The sequence below is a fragment of the Schistocerca gregaria genome, chromosome X (assembly GCF_023897955.1).
Source record: "Schistocerca gregaria isolate iqSchGreg1 chromosome X, iqSchGreg1.2, whole genome shotgun sequence".
Taxonomy (NCBI): Eukaryota; Metazoa; Arthropoda; class Insecta; order Orthoptera; family Acrididae; genus Schistocerca; species Schistocerca gregaria.
This window is the reverse complement of record NC_064931.1, coordinates 709104209-709123925: the sequence shown is the minus strand read 5'-3', so window position 1 is coordinate 709123925 and position 19717 is coordinate 709104209. Positions and strand designations below refer to the sequence as shown.

Genomic DNA, 19717 nt, shown 5'->3' with positions numbered 1-19717 from the left:
TACCGAAAAGGGGAGTAGGAGTAATCCACTGAATTACAGGCCTATATCACTAACGTCGATTTGCAGTAGGGTTTTAGAACATATACTGTATTCGAACATTATGAAGTACCTCGAAGAAAACGATTTATTGACATATAGTCCGGATTCAGAAAATATCGTTCTTGTGAAACACAACTAGCTCTTTATACTCATGAAATAATAAGTGCTATCGACAGGGGATGTCAAATTGGTTCCATATTTTTAGATTTCCAGAAGGCTTTCGACACCGTTCCTCACAAGCGTCTTCTAATCATACTACGTGCCTACGGAGGTCACAGTCCGTAGTAATAGATGGAAAGTCGTCGAGTAAAACAGAAGTAATATCCGGCGTTCCCTAAAGAAGTGTTATAGGCCCCCTATTGTTCGTGATCTATATTAACGACATGGGATACAATCTGAGTATCCGTCTTAGATTGTTTGCAGATGATGCTGTCATTTACCGTCTTGTAAAGTCATCAGATGATCAAACTGATTTAGATAAGATATCCATATTGTGCGAAAAGTGACAATTCACTCTGAATAAAGAAAATGGTGAAGTTATTCACATGAGCACTAAAAGAAATCAGCTAAATTTCGATTACGCGATTATTCACACAAATCTGAGGGCTGTAAATTCAACTAAATACTTAGGGATTACAATTACAAATAACCTAAATTGGAACTATCACATAGATAATATTGTGGGTAGAGCAAACCAAAGACCGCGATTCATTGGCAGAACACTTAGAAGGTGCAACAGGTCTACTAAAGAGACTACTTACACCACTTCTGGAGTACTGCTGTGCGGTGTGGGATCCGCATCAGGTGGGACTGACGGATGACACCGAAAAAGTACAAAAAATGACAGATCTTTTGTATCATCGCGAAATAGTGGAGATAATGTTACAGACATGATACGTGAATTGGAGTGGCAATCATTAAAACAAAGGCGTTTTTCGTTGCGACGGGATCTTGTCACGGAATTTCAATCACCAGTTTTCTTCTCCGATTGCGAAAACATTCTGTTGGCACCCACCTACATAGGGAGACATGATCATCACGATTAAATAAGAGAAATCATGGCTCGCACTGAAAAATTTAAGTGCTTGTTTTTCCCTTTTTCCCTCGTGCCGTTCTAGAGTGGAACGGCAGAGAGACAGCATGAAGGTGGTTCATTGAACCCTCTACCAGGCACTTTATTGTGAATAGGAGAGTAATCACGTAGATGTAGACGTACGGGATCAACTTCCATAACCTGCACCATTCGTCAATTCTCTGCTGGTCATTCTTCAAATCCTTACAATCTTCTGGCGTTGCTATATTCTTACAAACAAACGCATCAGCTGCGAACACCCTTAAAGAGCATCTGACGCTATTTACTAGATCATCTATGTATTGAGTTATATCTGCTAGGCTGTCCTGAATCCAGTCGCACATCTGTTCCGATACTTGGGTGAGCTCGTATTTCTTCAACAAACGGCAGTGCGAGAGCGTCTCAAATGCCTTCCTGAGGTCAAGGATCATGGCATATACCTGAGAGGCGTTGTCTACGGCGCTGTGCATCTCATGGAGGAACAGTGCGAGCTGAGTTCCACACGATCCCTGTTTGCGAAATCCATGTCGATTTTTATAGAGGAGATTTTCGTTCTCCAAAAATGTCGTGATTCTTTAGCATAAAACGTGTTCCATAATTCTACGACAGATAGACGACAACGATATAGGTCTATAATTGTTTGCATCAATACTACGGCCCTTCATAGAAACCGAAATGACCCGCGCTTTCTTTCAGTTGATGGGTACTCTTCGTTGCTAAAGTGATCTACGATAAATTACTACTAGAAGTGGAGCAAGATCTTCCGCATAATCTTTGTAGAACTTATTGGCATCTCATCTGGTCCTGATGCCTTCCCGCTACTAAGCGATTGTAGTTGTTTTTCTATTCAGAGATCGATTATCTCAATATCTGCCATTTCGACGTTCGTACGACGACTGAAAATAGGGATCGTGTTACGATCTTCCGCGGTGAAACAATTTCAGAAGAACGAATTCAGTATTTCGGCCTTCTCTCTGTCTTCTCTTTCGGTGGTAGTATGGTCACTGAGTGAATAAATACATGATTTTGAGCCACTTACTGATTTTACATACGACGAGAACCTCTTAAGGATTTTGCTCAGATCGGTTGACAAAGTTTTACTTTGAAATTCATTTAACGCTTCTTTCATTACTCTTCTTACGCTCCTTTGAACCATGACGGCCAGCGGTTTCAAAGTTAACATCGATTTCGCGGCGCAGCACCACCTACCGGTAAAATGTGTCTGGGGCTCTCGGTGACACTATAAATCGAAGGTAATGGATCACTGTGAGTTGAGCAGACGTGCTGGATGCCTCGCAGACGTATGTTCAAATGGTTCAAATGGCTCTGAGCACAATGAGATTTAACGACACCTGAGGTCTTCAGTTCCCTAGAACTTAGAACTACTGAAACCTAACTTACCTAAGGACATCACACACATCCATGACCGAGGCAGAATTCGAACCTGCGACCGTAGCAGTCGCTCGGTTCTGCACTGAAGGGCCTAGAAACGCTCGATCACCGCGGCCGGCTGCAGACGTATGTGCGATCAGTTTCGTCAAATCAGAGGGCTTGAAAGAGGATGTATTATTGGCATGAGAGGATGTGTCCATCTGGGAAATTCCTCCTCGTGTGGGACGAGGAGATTCGGCACTGCAATGCGTGTATGCAGAATGGTTCGCAGAAGGTAGTAGAAAACGGTGAGATGGCTCAGGTCGCACAATCCAGACCACCCCCCTGGAAGATCTGAATGGCGTTGCTGGACAGATCTGCGTGCTCGTCGGCTCTGGCGCAACAGTGGAACAAGTCATACACTATCAGGGCTGTCAGTCCGTCGCTGTTTATTACGGCTTTGGTTCCATACGCGTCGTATACTTCTCCGCCTACCTTTGACGAATGTGCAGAAACATGCTAGACATCAATGGTGTATGGAACGACGTCGTTGGAGACATAAATTGCATCAGATAGTAGTGTCGGACGAATCCGTATCCTGTTTGTTGGAAAATGATGGCCGCATTTTGGTTCGCTGCAGACAGGGGGAGTGATATCACAGTAACTGCATTCGTACAAGACATACCGCACCAACTCAAGGCGTTATGGTTGGGGTGCTACTGGATGCAACCACAAATCACAGCTGCTGCGTGTCTAGGGCACTGTGACTAGTGTGACACGTGAATGACGTCCTGCGACCTGTAGCCATACTCTTTCTGCCCAAACACCCAAAATACCATTTTCCAGCAAGACAATGTATGACCACATGTTGATGCACAAAAACTCACCTTCTTGGTGTCACAGGATATCAGCCTTTTGCCCTGGCCCGCCAGATCACCACACTTGTCACCAATCGAAAATGTGTGGGATATGGTTAAATGACGGGTGCAGGACTGAAAGTGGTTCAAATGGCTCTGAGCACTATGGGACTTAACTTCTGAGGTCATCAAATCCCCTTGAACTTAGAACAATTTAAACCCAACTAACCTAAGGACGTGACACGCATCCCTGCCCGAGGCAGGATTCGAACCTGTGACCGTAGCGGTCGCTCAGTTCCAGACTGAAGCGCCTAGAACCGCACGGCCACTCCGGCCGGCTGCAGCACTGAGACCAAATGCCAACTACCTCAGATGAACTTTGGATCCAAGTGAATGCAGCATGGATGGCTTTACCACAGGAAGCCATTTCCGCCTTATACGCTTCGATGCCATCACGCATGGAACAAGCTATCAGGGCCAATGACGGACCCTGTGCCTACCAGGTGACTGAAATTGTTCTGTAAATAGTTCCGCGTAGCCAGCGCGTACACAACTTCCCACTAGAGCGCGCCCCGCTAAGCACAATAGCGCAGGCGCAGTGCTCGTCCGCCTGTGCACTACGAGATGGTGCTGCCATAGAGACGGACCAAATTCTGCTTCCGCCGATCCGCATATTAATATGTAACGCATTCAATGAGATTACTGCTAACGTAGAACCTTTTCTCCTCGCGGATCACACTCGCGCAGTGATACATGAACGCGAAAGGTATTATAACGAGTGTACAGACCTCCGATTAGTCAGTCTGTATTTGTCTGCAACAGTATGTACCAGTCTGCATTTGTCTGCAACAGTCTGTAAGAGTTCTACATTTGTCTGTACCAGTCTATAGTCAAGTTTCAGTCTGTGCCCAATAAGATTACCATATTCCTGTATGTAGCCATGAAGATAAATGTATAGACACTTGTGTCAGGTATCAGAGATATATGTGAGAATAAGATTAACGTACCAATACCAAAGGAATTTCAGATTGTCAATTGTAAATAGCATGCAGAACCAGGTTAACTAATTTTTATGCCTGTTATTATTTCAATAACTGTGTGTGAAAATTAATCAAATTCTGTTTAAAGTTGGTCACCATCAATCTGCTACTCTATGTGCGCGAGTGGCGTTTCTATCGTCTGACTTGACGATAAAACACGCACAATAAGACTCACCTACTTCGTTAGAGCGACAAGTCAAATAATCTGATGGTGTGTGTACTGAAGGTCTTAAAGTACGCACACCACAGAAATACTAATCATTTCTGCAGAACATACTACCGTACACGTCCAGTGGATGTGAACGTCAAATCTCTAGTTATTCAAGGTGTTCTGTTTCTTCTGAACATTAGTGTACTTTTAAATGGAACCACTCCATGGTCTTCTTGTGGCGGGTGTTCGGTTTTCATTTGATTGACTCTTATAGCTGCCTTAAGAGGAGTCGTCAAGTCGAGGGTGGAGTTTTGTGGGTACAGTTGGCCGTTTGTAGGTGTAAAATACGAGCGGAAGGCGAATTACGAGGCTTCTTACGTCTGCGCTCAGATGCGGGCGAGCAGGGATGATAAATGTGCTTACGGTGCCACAATACGCAACAAAGAACCACTGCTCTGAGATGAAAGGCCAGGTTGATGGTGAGGCTGGAACAGAGGCTGATCGGAATCGGGTGCAGGCTACCAGCGAGGAACCTGAGCGGATAGTGTGGTGTCACCACCAGACACCACACTTGCTAGATGGTAGCCTTTAAATCGGCCGCGGTCCGGTAGTATACGTCGGACACTCGTGTCGCCACTATCAATGATTGCAGACCGAGCGCCGCCACGCGGCAGGTCTAGATAGACTTCCTATCACTCGCCCTAGTTGTACAACCGACTTTGCTAGCGATGGTTCACTGACTTCTACGCTCTCATTTGCCGAGACGATAGTTAGCATAGCCTTCAGCTACGTTATTTGCTACGACCTAGCAAGGCGCCATTATCTGTTGCTATTGATACTGTAAATGATGTACCGTCAAGAGCGACGTTCTCCATTAATGGATTAAAGTTAAGTATTCCACCAGCTACGTCCGTTTTTCTCAATTCTAATTCCCTTGTCATGTTCCAGACCTCACGCCAGCCTGCATGAGCTGAGACGCGTGCATTTCGGCCTCCTTCAGAAAAACACGTTTGGCTCTCCTGCCAACCACAACGGATAGGGCTAACGCTACCACACTGCGAGAGAATAACAAATATGTAAAAGGAAGTCATGCGCTGCTCTCGGTGTAGGTTACTTTTCCTCCTTCCTGCCCACACTTCCATCCCCTCTCACCCTACTACCAAATTGGGTAGTCCTTGACGTGTCAGGATGTGTGCCAACAATCCATTCCTTCTTTCAGTCAGGTTGCGCCAAAAATTTCTTTCCTCTCTTTTCGATTCAGCACCTCTGCCTTCTTTATCCGATCTACCCGTCTGGCCTTCATCATCACGTTCTAGAAGCTTCTGTTCACTTCTTCTCTGTAATTTTGTCTCCGTAGATTAGAATACACGAGCATAAAACGTATTCAACAATTTTACAACAAAGGAATTCGGTGATGTATGAGAGGAAAGGTCAGGGGTTAGCGTCCCGTCGACAACGAAGTGATTAAAAACGTAGCACAAACTCGGACTGGGGAAGGATGGAATAAGAAAGCGGGTGTATCCTCTTCGAAGGAATGATCGCAGTTTTTGCTTAAAGAGGTTTAGGGAAACAACGTTATATGAACATATATATGAAACTTCCTTGCAGATTGAAACTGTGTGCCGCACCGAGACTCGAACTCGGGACCTTTGCCTTTCGCGGGAAAGTGCTCTACCAACTGAGCTACCCAAGCACGACTCACGCCCCGTCCTCACGGCTTTAATTCCGCCAGTACCTCATCTCCTACCTTCCAAACTTCGCAGAAGCTCTCCTGCGAACCTTGCAGAACTAGCACTCCTGGAAGAAAGGATATTGCGGAGACATGGCTTAGCCACAGCCTGGGGGTTGTTTTTAGGATGAAAGTTTCATTCTACAGCGGAGGGTGCGCAGATATGAAACTTCAGGGGGGCTAGTTCTGCAAGGTTCGCAGGAGAGCTTCTCCGAAGTTTGGAAGGTAGGAGATGCGGTACTGGCGGAATTAAAGCCGTGAGGACGGGGCGTGAGTCGTGCTTGGGTAGCTCAGTTGGTAGAGCACTTGCCCGCGAAAGGCAAAGGTCCCGAGTTCGAGTCTCGGTCCGGCACACGGTTTTAATCTGCCAGGAAGTTTCATATCAGCGCAGACTCCGCTGTAGAGTGAAATTTTCATTCTAGAAACATATGTAGGGCCTGACATGGATTACTAAAGCAGTTCTACCGAAAGCTAATTCCGAGTCTTACTACTCGTTCCGCTTCAGCGATACAGGCCTATAATTATGGGCAGTTCTACCAGATAAATTGTATTACACGAGTCATCTTACACATTTTAGAGGTTGTAGAGGGGATTTAGTTGATCAAGTTCTGCATAGGAACCCATGTCCGGGAACGTCACCCAGTGACGCTAAAGAGCGTCAAAATTAGAGCCACCGGCGCATGTAAATCTGTTTAAATACAGGGCGAATCCTAGATGATGTTACGGTCTTTCTAGGATGATGGAGAAGGATGAATGTATTAATCTGAAGTAAGAGTCCCTGCTCCGGAAATGAACAAGTAGGAAGTTATAAGCTAAAACCGTTCTGATGCTTCTGACAGTGGAATACATTTACTGGTATTGTTGTTGAGATTTCATGGTAGGCAACGTTCATAGGTGGTAGTATGGACCAAAATACACTGATCAGCCAAAACCTTATGACCACTGACAACCGCACGTTGGATGCCTCCTAGTGAAGTTGCGGTCACGTGACGCAGTAACTAAAGAACGTACGCGGAGCAGATACAGAAGATTTATTTATTTATTTATTTATTTATTTAACCTGGCAAGATTAGGGCCATCAGGCCCTCTCTTACATCTAACCAGGCATTCTACTTATTTTACAGTCATATGTTTTAGTAGGAATGTTAAACTACATCTAATACAAAAAGTGAGATAAACAGTTAGAAAGGTACACCTCGAAAAATACATTATTGAAGAGAAAGATTTAAGATAGGAGTGCTGGCAGCAGGGAGTATGAGGGAGACTCATGGTGAAGGGAGGAGAAGAATAGAGAGACATGATGAAACATAATTAAGGAAAATATAAAGGAAAAGGAGACTGCGTGGCTAATAGAGATAGATGAAGAGGAAGGCATCTCAGGAGCAAGATAGGAGACGCTAGTTTTGCTATTTGACAGATGAGAGGATTGGCCTTGCACATTAATTTTGTGGAGAATTTTATGCGGATGATAGTAGGAAATGCTTCAACTTCTTCTTAAAAGCAACAGGAGATTGAATTTTCCTCAAGGTAAGGGGCAGTTTGTTCCAGAGGCGGACAGCGGCAACTGAGAAGGAGTTTGCAAAAGTTTTTGTTTTGTGAGTGGGCACAGTTAGGATACCAGATAAGAGTGACCTCGTGTTTCGATTATGATGGCATGACAGGTTGTTAATCTCTGAAGCTAGGTACTGGGGTGCTTGCGCGATGAGGAGTCGGTGAAGTAGACAGAGTGTGGTAGTCACGCAGTTTGTCCGGCCGCAGCCACCCTAGCTCGGAGTATGAAGCACTAACATGATCATATCGGCGAATGTTGCAGGTGTAACGCACACAGGCATTCATGGTTAGCTCTAGCCGTCTTTTGTTTTCACTACTCATGCCTTGTTGAATCACATTACAATAGTGGAGGTTCGGTAGAACGAGTGCTTGCACGAGCTGGCGTTTCAAGTCCTGTGGGAATATGTTCCGAAACTTTTTGAGAGCATAGAGACAAGCAGACGTCTTTCGGCACACTGCGACTGTATTCTCCGCCCAGTTGAGATGCTCGTCCAAAGTTACACCCAAGTTCTTCACTGTTTTCTGATATGGTATTGGAGTACCTTCGAGCAGAATAGGAGGTAGCCGTTCGCGGAAATCTGAACTTATTAATTTCTGATGGGCTATTAAGATTACATGCGTCTTTTTTGCATTTAATTTAAGCCCCAGGTTTTTCGCCCATGTCACTACTGAAGACAGATCATCATTCATCAGAGCGATTGCAGTGTTTACGTCTTCAGGTCTGACGCTTAGGTAGAGCTGGAGGTCGTCGGCGTAGAAATGATGTTTACAGGAGGACAAAACCGACGAAATATCGTTGACATATAAAGAAAACAAAAGTGGTCCTAAGACTGATCCTTGTGGCACTCCCGAAGAAACATGTTTCCAGGAAGATTTTTCATTTGCGCAGACAACACATTGCTGTCTGTCTTGTATGTAGCTTTCAAACCATCTCATTGCACTATCAGAGAAATTAAGCTGTTGCATTTTTCTGAGTAATATGTCAAAGTTAACAGTGTCAAAAGCTTTGCTGAAGTCCAGCAGCGTCAATATTGTTGCCTTTCGATTGTCGATGGCATATTTCAGGTCATCAGTTACTTTAATTAGAGCAGTGTTTGTGCTGTGATGTTTACGGAAACCGGATTGAAATTTGTCATATAGACTAAATTCATGCAAGTGTTCAGTGATTTGGTCATGAACAATATATTCAAGTGCTTTGGAAACAGCAGGCAGTATGCTAATTGGTCGGTAATCACTAGGCAGTTGCGGGTTTTCGATCTTAGGGATGGGTCGAATTATGTTTCTTTTCCATGCAGTGGGGTATATTCCGTTCACGAGGGAAAAATTAAATATGTCAGTTAAGACAGGCAACATTCTTAATCATGGTTATACCGATACTGTCGTTGCCTATTGCATCAGAAGAGATTCTCATTATTGCTTTTCTTGCCGTATTTGTTGTTACATGTTTTAGATGGAAGGTATCGTTGTTAGTTATCCTGTTTGGGGATTCTTGTGGACGGTAATTATCAGCCGTGCTCGTATTCAGAGGTGCAGAGAAGAATTCATTTAATTCGTTAGCTGACACATGAAAAGTAGTTTCCGATTTTGCCTTTCCGACCCCCAAGCTACGGAGATTCTTCAATAGAGTCGTGGGTGTCAGATCGCTGCATACAAGGGAGCGAGCGTGCCTGATTTTGGCATTGCGAATGCATTGTTTGACTCTGTTCCGTAGCTTTCTATATTCTTCTAAACGCTCGGGTTTCGGATCTGCCTTGAAACGCCTGTGGGCAGCATCCCTATTAGTCATCATTTGACGTAATTCAGCTGTCAGCCATGGAATTCAGCTGTCAGCCATGGATGTGGTCTGCAAGCGGGGAAATCCTCTGAGATAAGCGAATTTGAGAAAGGACAGATTATTATTACGCAGAGCCTGTGGGAGAGTATCTCGAAAACCGCGAAGCAGGTCGAATGTGCACATGTTGCTGTCGTGAACATCTACGGGAAGAGGTAGAAGGACAGTGAAACTACCACTAGGCACTGTATGGTTGGACGTCCATGATTTTTCCCTGCGCGTGGGGCTCGGAGCCTTGTTTGCTCTATAAATTAGGATAGATGGTGATCTGTGCCATCTCTGCCGAAAGAGCATAACGCAGGTGCACGCACAAGTGTTTCGGAGCGGACCGTTCATAGTACATTGTTGAACATGAAGCTTCGCAGCAGACCACCCCTACGTGGTGACAAGTTAACCAACGACATTACCTGATACGATTGCAGTGGGCACAGGACCATCGTGATTCGACCGTCGATCAATGGAAAGGTGTCGACTCTTTTGGTGATCACATTTCTACTACACTAGGTCGATGGCTTTCTCCACAAATCATCCAGTTGAAAGGCAGCTCGAAACGTGTAGAGCGCCACGGATACAAGCTGATGACAGCAGTATTATGATGTGGGAGACATTCTCCTTCGCTTGCATGGGACCTCTGGTAGTAATTGAAAACACTCTGACAGCTGCGAACCACCTGCATTCCTTCATGCTTGATGTCTTCAAAAAATGGTTCAAATGGCTCTGAGCACTATGGGACTTGACATCTGTGGTCATCAGTCCCCTAGAACTTCGAACTAATTAAACCTAACTAACCTAAGGACATCACACACATCCATGCCCGAGGCAGGATTCGAACCTGCGACCGGCTGCTTGATGTCTTCACCGACGGAGATATATTGCCCGTGTTCCGGAGACAGAAGCGTGCTACAGTGGTTTGAAGAGCATTATAGTGAACTCTCGTTGATGCCCCGGTGGCCATATTCGCTTGATGTAATCCTACGGAACCCATTTCGGTCCCTATCGGGCGCCATCGCCGCATAAGCAAAACAGTGGCTCGTTCTTTGCACGAATTATTTGACCTGTGGATAGACGTCTAATGCCACATACCTCCACAAACATACCAACAAACTGTCGCATCCCTGATGCGCATAATAATTGATGCATTTAGTCCCAAAGACGGACAAACAAGCTATTAAGAAGTTGTTCATAAGTTTTTGGCTGATCAGTGTAAGGACAAAATGTCCAGTAAACATGGGCACTAAAATGCATGCCTGAGGAACTGTTACAGCTTGTTCATCTTCGCTATTGTGAAACCCATCTCCTTTATTGAACAAGTATTCATAGCTCTTAAGGTATGCACTTTAGCGCCCATGTTTACTGGACATTTTGCCCTTCTTTTGATCAATACAACAACCTCTCAAAGTTGCTTACCCTGCCCCCGCTCCCCCCGCCACCTTACCAACAACAGAACCGGTATTTGTATTCCACTGTCCGAGGTATCACAACATTTCGGTGCATGGACCCTTAACTCATATTGATACATTTATCTTTCTCCATCATCCTAGAAAGTTTGCAACATCATCATGAAATCACCCTATATTCACGTACAGTGTGACAATTATTGAACTATACGAAAAAAACACACATTTGTTACACACTATGGCGTGCACATACTTTGTTCAACAAGTAAACGTCACTACAGATATTCGGATTTAGGTTATGACATGTTCGACAAGCATGCCATCATTGGCGATGATATGGCGCAGACGAATAGCGAAATTCTGCATGACCCGCTGAAGTGTCGGAACAAATGATTCAAGTGGCTCTATGCTCTATGGGACTTAACGGCTGAGGTCATCAGTCCCCTAGACTTAGAACTACTTAAATGTAACTAACCTAAGGGCTTCACACATATCCATGCCCAAGGCAGGATTCGAACCTGCGACCGTAGCAGTTCCGGACTGTAGCGCCTAGAACCGCTCCGCCACAGCGGCCGGCAATGTCGGAACAGTGATGCTGTCGATGACCTCCTGAATGGGTGTTTACAGCTCAGCAACGGTTTTGGGGTTATTGCTGTACACCTTGTGTTTATCACAGCCCCACAATAGGGCGTCGCATGTTTTCAGTTCCAGAGCATATGACGGCCAATGGAGGCCCATGCCAGTGACCCCTGTGTACCCGAGAGCCAGAATGCTGTCCCCAAAGTGCTCTTCCAGGACATCAAACACTCTCCTGCTTCGATGGGGTCGAGCTCCGTCTTGTGGAAATCAGGGTCACTCTGGTAAGTGGGAAAGAAATCATCTTCCAAAACCTTCACGTAACGTTCGGTAGTCACCGTGCCATCAAGGAATATCGCACTATTTATTCAGTGACTGGACATAGCACACCACAGTGTCACTCGTTGAGGGTGAAGAGACTTTTCGATCGTGAAATGCCGATTCTCAGTCCCACAAAAGGGCTAGTTTTGCTTATTGACGAATCCATCCAAATGAAAGTGGGCACGCCGCGCGGGATTAGCCGAGCGATCTCAGACGCTGCAGTCATGGACTGTGTGGCTAATCCCGGCGGAGGTTCGAGTCCTCCCTCGGGCATGGGTGTGTGTGTTTGTCCTTAGGATAATTTAGGTTAAGTATTGTGTAATTCCGACCGCGGTGGTCAAGCGGTTCTACGCGCTCAGTTCGGAACCGCGCGACTGCTACGGTTGCAGGTTCGAATCCTGCTTCGAGCATGGATGTGTGTGATGTCCTTAGTTTAATTAGGTTTAAGTAGTTCGAAGTTCTAGGGGACAGATGACCGCAGATGTTTAGTCCCATAGTGCTCAGAGCCATTTGAACCATTTAGTGTTTAAGCTTAGGTACTGATGACCTTAGCAGTTAAGATTTCACACACATTTGCACTTTTCTTTTTTTAAGTTGGCTTCGTCGCTAAGCCAAACCACGCATGCGCATATTAATTCCGTCCATGTCCCCCTCACCCCCCCCCCCCCCTGGGGGGAGGGGCTAACCGCGCAGTTTGAACGTCCTAACGCAAGTTATTTCATGTAGTTCGGTAATTGTCACCCTGTACAATTACAGGCGCAAGCGCCTATAGCTTTGACGCTCTGTACCGTCCTTGGATGACGTTTGCTGACATGGGTTCATATGTAAAACTTAATCTACTAAGTCCCCTTTACAACGTATAGAAGTATGTAGAACGAATTGTGAAACAGCCCGTGTAAAGGGTAGCTACGAGTAATGTTTAGATATTGCCCAGTCTTTTCTAGGGCGGTGTTTTGTTAGTACATTGTTGGCCTTCAGTAGTTGTAGAGTAACAGCGGAAAGCGAATAACGAGGTAGCTCCGATTTGCGCCCAAGTGCGAGGGTTCGGAGGGAGGTAGGTGTGTTCGGGTCGAAAAAATAAGCGAAGACGAACTAGTGCATTGTAGTAAAAGACGGGGTTGATGGAGAGGCTGCAACAGAGGCTGATCGGAGACGGCAGGAGGCTAATAGCGAGGAAATTGCGCGGGCAGAAAGGCAGGGATGAAGCTGTCACCTGGTGTGGCGACTGCGCAGAGCCCGCCTAGGGCCGCGGTGGGGGCGGGGCGGGGGTGCGCCGGCGTTCGCGGCAGGAGCTGCGGCGGCGTGCGGCGGCCGTGGTAGTCGGTGCGCGAACGAGCACCGAGTCGGAGCGCAGAGCAGCAGCAGCAGCAGTGCAGCCCGCCCCACCATGGCCCGCGCGCTTCTCGCCTCGCTGTCGCCGCTCGTCATCGCGCTTCTCGTGGCCGCCGCGCCGCGTCTTTTCGGTGAGTCCGGCTTCCCTCCCCGTAACCTCACCCAATCCTCGGCACTATTGTGCCACTCCTCCTCTGCTTATAGAGGCGTCCTCTAACACTACTAAATTTTCGACTCGCTCAAATTTTGAGCACAGTGGCAAATTTAGACAGACGAACTCTGAGTACCCCGTGTACTTTCGGACAATTATCGCCACAGTATCGAGTGCTAGCGGTCGTATTTTTTTGTAACGGCGTCGCGGTGAGCAATCTGTAAACACGCGCCAGCTGACGTGCGCGTCAGTTGGCGCGCCGCGGACAAACGGAATGCTCTCGTTCGCCGTTTCTCAGTTTAATACGGGTCCCATTATTAATAAATTATCATTTCTGTTTCTGTTACCTATTGCAAACTGCTGACTCAGTTTTCGTGTAGGCCATCCGCTGTAAGATTTCTTCGTAACCACTGGCTCTGCTAAAACAAATAGTATTGTATACATTTCCTCGGTCCTCCGAACAAGTGCACCTTCTATTTTTTCTGGGGTTAAGAAAATGTTTGCTGCTGTGTTCAATAAGTTGTAATATAGCATCTATTACAATTTCGGTAGTCAACATCAGTTATTCTAATTAAAAACTATTCCATTTTTCTAGTACTTTAATTAGATACGTAACACATTTAAATCATATTATATTATTAGCAGTTAGTTGTAGATATGAAATTTGCTGTGCTTTATTGTTTACAAATCATTGCCTTTGGTCTTCAGCAATTCAGTAAATTTTATTATAGTTTACTCAATAACGTGGAATAAAATTGCCGTGCCCACGTTACTTTGATACAATAATTTTTATAAGCTTATGTTAAAAACCAAATAAAAAATTCTATGTGACGAGTTTTGCTAAAAGATGAGAGTACAGTGAGGAATTTTTTATTTTTCTTGGACTTTTAGCGCCTGTCGGCTTCCTGGGGGTTTTATGTTTGCGTGTTCCCTGCGGCGTCCAGCGCGTCAGCTGTGCGCGCTAATAGCTTCTCCAGTTGTGCAAATTTCGCTGATAGTCCACACACAGTAACCAGCTGCACTTTTCTTTTTACTACGACACACTACATAAAAAGACAAGCTGGTGTCTACATTATTTGCAATCAGTTTAGTCTTTGCCAGCTAGTACAGCGCTGGTTAAAACTAGAAAGATGCTAAGCCGGACTTCCGTCTCAGTGAAAAATCCTACCTCTTAGTTGGGCGGTGAAATGTCGTAACCGTAGACTATCACATAATAAACTAAGGAACGCAACATTGGGTGCTGTTGAAAAAAAAAAGTCTCATAGTTTCACTCGTGGATACAGCTGTAGGGATACCAAATACAGGTGGGATATCGATTCACTTACAAGGAGATTACTGAAGTTTTTTAACACCTAACATAGATTATTGTTCGAGTGTCCTGCAACATTACCAAACTTCAATATGAAGGAATATGGGTGTAGATAGAGATATACAATATTCACAACTTTCAATCAAGGAAGTGTAGCACAGAAACCCTAAAGAATTGTACAGACAAAAATTCTCGGAATGAGGATAACAGTGTAGTAAAAAATTCTGTATGAAACTGAACGGTCGAATTCCGTTTGGTGGATCAAGATATAACGTATAACCGCCTCGAAAACTTCACATCGAGGCATGATTATGTTAATTGCAATTCACACAGGCGTGTAGAATTTAATGAATTTTCGTGCCCCCCGTGTATTTACCGCTATCACGACGTATTGCTTCTGTCACCTGGCCACTGCACCGTAACTGATCAATTATAAGTTGTAATAAATCTAGTTTTCAATGTACGTATCGTTGTCGGCCTACCTTTATTCACAAAGTTCTTAAAGAGTAGTTTATAAATTTTTATTGAAGGGATGAAGGGAGACTTTTAAATAAATATATAACGGTAGTTCTTACACATGTTTGTACAACTATAGGAGAGCATCGTTCGAAGCATTGTAAAGGACGCTTAGTATCGACTCGCATTGTTCCATTTGCAAGTTTAAGTATTAGCTTTTTTTCAGTAAGTTACTGGACGACCAGAGAGATGCCACTTACGTATGCCTTCGCAATATCGTCCGATTCAGACATAATTTACTATATTTCGAAAATTTTGTTCAGTGGCATATAACATGTTTGGAGTGGTCCTCTATTTGTGCACTGGATAAAAATCGATCATACGAAATTAACAAAAAAATTACAGCGTATTCCTTTCATTTATTTCCATAAATCATTCGGCAGAAGTTTCGGCATAGGTCCTAAATTCCTTCTTATTTTTCCCCGGATAGGGTCAGTCAGGATAAGTGTGAAGAATTGGGGGCCATGGGCCGACAGCAATATTTCCTAACCACCTGTGTGTTTTCTGAATGGTACGCAACTGTTCGTGTTAATGACTAACCAATAACGTTTTTTGCTGTTATCTACTAGACGAGAAGACTATAGCAGAGAAGACTCTGTAGCATGGCCTTACAGTCCTCTACTTCGAACCACGCATGTGTTTTGTTCTGTCAGTCTGCCATTATTTTTACCTAAATTATTTTTCACCGAAAAGGAATGACTGACGTGTTTTATCATTTTTGTTGGTTTCACGAAGAAATAAATTGTGCTTCAGTTTATCTTTAAACCAAACACAAACACTGGAAGTTGATCCTGAATCCTAGACTACTTGCTCTTGTATGGTATACAGCAGACTTCAGTTTGTTACTTAATCAAACGTGGCTAAAACTGCCTCTTCTGATCTGAAAGAGCTATAATAGCTACAAGCATTTTGAATCAGACCGTGTAATAAAAATAATATACAACTTTTATAGCGGTCAGTCGCCCAAAATTTTTCCCCAACTTACTATTTACATAAAAATTCTCTACAACCAATGGTGCTAACACGCGCATTTTGATTGCTTCTTCATATCACGACGTGCAGACGTCAAAGGAGCAGATATTTCAAACATGTTATGTCTTCATGTAATCTAAATGCTAAAGGAGGTAAATTTTCTCAGGTGACTGTAATGACGCCATGTCAGAGAGCGGACGGTAGTGGCGAGATGCAAAAACCGTTTCTGGTCAGGCGGCGATCACTCGCTGTCAGCTCCACTGCGACAAACAGTCGCACCAACGACAAACGGGAAGCGATAAATTCGAGAACCGACACACACTGCCAGGACAGGTCTATGAATGTGCTTTCCTCCTACTCCCCCCTAAGCTGTGAAGTATCACATAACTTTCTAGTTTTCATTCCCACGTGATGTATGTTAAGTTTCGTGAAAACCTTTTATAGCCCTTTCTCCACATATTTGTGAGTAGGCGTCAGTGTCCTGTGAACTAATCTTGAAACATACAAAAACTGTTCTGTCTACTCTTAGATTTCTTTGTCTTCAATGAATTTCCCGTCCCCCCTGCTCCTAAAATTACAAAGAATTTGACAGAAATGCTGCTTTCTGGTTGTTCACACTCGCGTAAAAGAGAAGCGCCCTCACTTGCAAGGAAAACGTAACCAGTAAGAGTCAGCTGTGGTTCTCTCAGCCCGTGTTTGGCAGTGCACTTCAGGAGTTCGACAGCGTCAGGGGATCACTCGTTTCTTCCATAGAAAATTTCTCTTTCTCACTATGCGTGACTGCTCTTGTCCTCCATACAGTCTGTCCCGGTGCTAATATTTTCCGTAATTACTGTGTGTTTTACTTATTCTCGCTGTTTTGCTGTTAGTAAATTATTGTTGGCGATGTAAGCCCATTCAGCGGTGATTAGCATTGGTTTTGTTTCAGCACCCAGAAATGACTGTGCTATTTCGGTACTCGTAGTATTTGGTGGTGCCACCCACCTAGTTCTGTGGGGTAGAAAGATATTACAGCATTTGATGACTTATCCATATAGTCTTCTGACTGCAAATAAATCTCTTCTTTCTAATGCACATCACAGTTTTCAACTTTCTCTAACCTCAAGCATACCTTCTCTCTTTTTATTTCTCAGTTTCACGACGAGATTCGAACCTCTGACATTCGAGGATTTCATTTTCAGGGAGCTAGTCTTCGTCGTCCTCCTCCTTCGATTCCCTTCCGAGTAGTACTCACACAGGGAGCCTAACAAAGAGTCAGTGAATCTCTATAATTTGTTGAGTGGAAATTGCCATGTTAAAGCGTTTCTTTTAGAAGAACGTGTATCTAGTGGATGCGGATTTTCGTCCTTAGTATACTGTTTTCCGTTATCTTTTAGCACAGTTTTAGGGACATATTCCAACATCAGTGGCAAAACCGAACCCTAAATCTATGTCCTTTACCTGCATTCTCCACATTTCCTGTACGAAGCATAATAACAGTTCGATTCTTCACAGAAAATTCTAGTATTTTTGCATAAGAGTGGCAGAAACAGTTTTAACAGCGTTCACGGAACGAATGTTACGGTCGTATGTCTGATCTACGGTGACGGCAACAGACGGAGCTGAGGCTGGGCTCGAACGAGATCTGGGAAGGAAATCTATCGCATCCTTTTAAGTGGGACCACCACGACGTTTTTCGTAAGCGATTTACAGAAAAAAAAACAGATAATCTAAATCAGGACGGCAGGGACGGAGATATGAACTTCCCGAGCACGAGTATAATACTTTAAGCACTACGCCATCTCTATGTCTAACAATCTTTGCGGTGGGAAGGTTAGGTGGCAAGACATTAAAACAATACACCGGTAAATTTTCCATTAATATCTCGATTTCATCTTTTCCATCACAAGAGAATAACCTGTTTTGTACTTTAGGGTGAAACACGAGCTGTCACGTGCCTTTAAATTAAGTAAATTATAATGAAGAAATTTTAATATAATTTTATAACAATTTAAATTTGTCAACGTGTCCCTGCACAAATACCGAAAACGGAGAAACACCACGCCCACGTTTTCCTGAAATTCAGTGCCCTGTATATGTCGTTCGTATGGTGGAAGAATAGAACCGAACTGAAATGGTCAAGAAAGACAACATTCGTAACTGCTATGCTCACACGGCATTTAAGTGATAAGGTCCGAGAACCGATGTAAGCTGGACGCTTTAGAAAATTGATTTATTGATGTTTGAACTGCGTTTGTGCTCGATAACCTCGATCCAATTCGCAGCGCATGAGACACGCAAACTCACGTTTCACTTTATACTAAAAGCGTACAGTTAATTTATGGGAAACACAGAAACAGAGTCCATGTACAATTTACCACTACGTTCTAACACCAGTACTCCTCTGAGGGTAAGAGCTAGGAAATACCAAGCACCAAAAATGGTTCAAATGGCTCTGAGCACTATAGTACTCAACATTTGAGGTCATCAGACCCCTAGAACTTAGAACTACTTAAACCTAACTAACCTAAGGACATCACACCCAGACATGCCCTAGGCAGGATTCGAACCTGCGACCGTAGCGAACGCGCGGTTCCAGACCGAAGCGCCTAGAACCGCTCGGCCACTGCGGTCGCAGGTCGCAGGTTCGAATCCTGCCTTGGGCATGGATGTGTGTGATGTCCTTAGGTTAGTTAGATTTAAGTAGTTCTAAGTTCTTGGGGGACTGATGACCTCAGAAGTTAAGTCCCATAGTGCTCAGAGCCATTTGAACCATTTTAAAATTTCCTTCCAGGTACAAAATGAACTGATTAGGCATAATATCAAAAGCAATGGCTGTTGCCAGACTAACCCAACGACTGAGTTAACTAAGCGGTGCCCAAAAGATCACATTCTGCTTCGACGGTCCTTAAGGCGATCTACTCCTACTAGAGCGGAGGGCGTTCTCAGATGACAGTATGGCTGTAATGACAGAGATTCAATGAAGTTCCTCCACATCACCTCGAATGAGCACCAGCGTGGTTTCTTAAACTAGCCCAAGTCAGATATCGTGTTTCATCCTTGTGCAATGCAAATTTTCGATCTGTTTCTAAATGATCTCGGAACGATAAATACTTACTATCTCACTGCAACATCCGTCGTCCCATGCTTTCTCGTATCCTGTTTTGGATATGAGTTTTATATTTATAGAAGTGTAACATATGACTAAAAGTAAACACTTGCGGCATCCATTCGACTGTGACGAAATTATGCTATATTCCGTTTTAGAGGCCACATTCGAACTCACATCAGATACATTCAGTCCGCAATGTAGTCTTCGTACTCACAGCATATGCTGCCCTCCTCTACCTTATCCTGACTGAATGCGCAACCGAATGCGTCCTCTCTTAAATGAAAACGCAATGTCATTTATGTTTTCCCGCCTTCTGTAATAAGGAAACCGGCTAATTCGTTGCACCCTCGTGTAGAAACGCTCGCCCAATTTCTCGGCGTCTAATAAGCTCGTTGTCAGCGATTCGTAAAT

The 19717-nt window shown here is 44.3% G+C and overlaps 1 protein-coding gene across 1 annotated transcript in view; it reads left to right on the top strand.

Moving 5' to 3' along the window:
• The first annotated feature begins 13256 nt into the window (after nt 1-13256).
• Nucleotides 13257-19717, top strand: part of LOC126298288 (contactin-4-like) — a 2176233-nt gene continuing 2169772 nt past the window's right edge. The window contains exon 1 of the mRNA XM_049989586.1: nt 13257-13398. Within this exon, the coding sequence (XP_049845543.1) occupies nt 13323-13398 (76 nt within the window). The 5' untranslated portion in view covers nt 13257-13322. The remainder of the gene's footprint in view (nt 13399-19717) is intronic.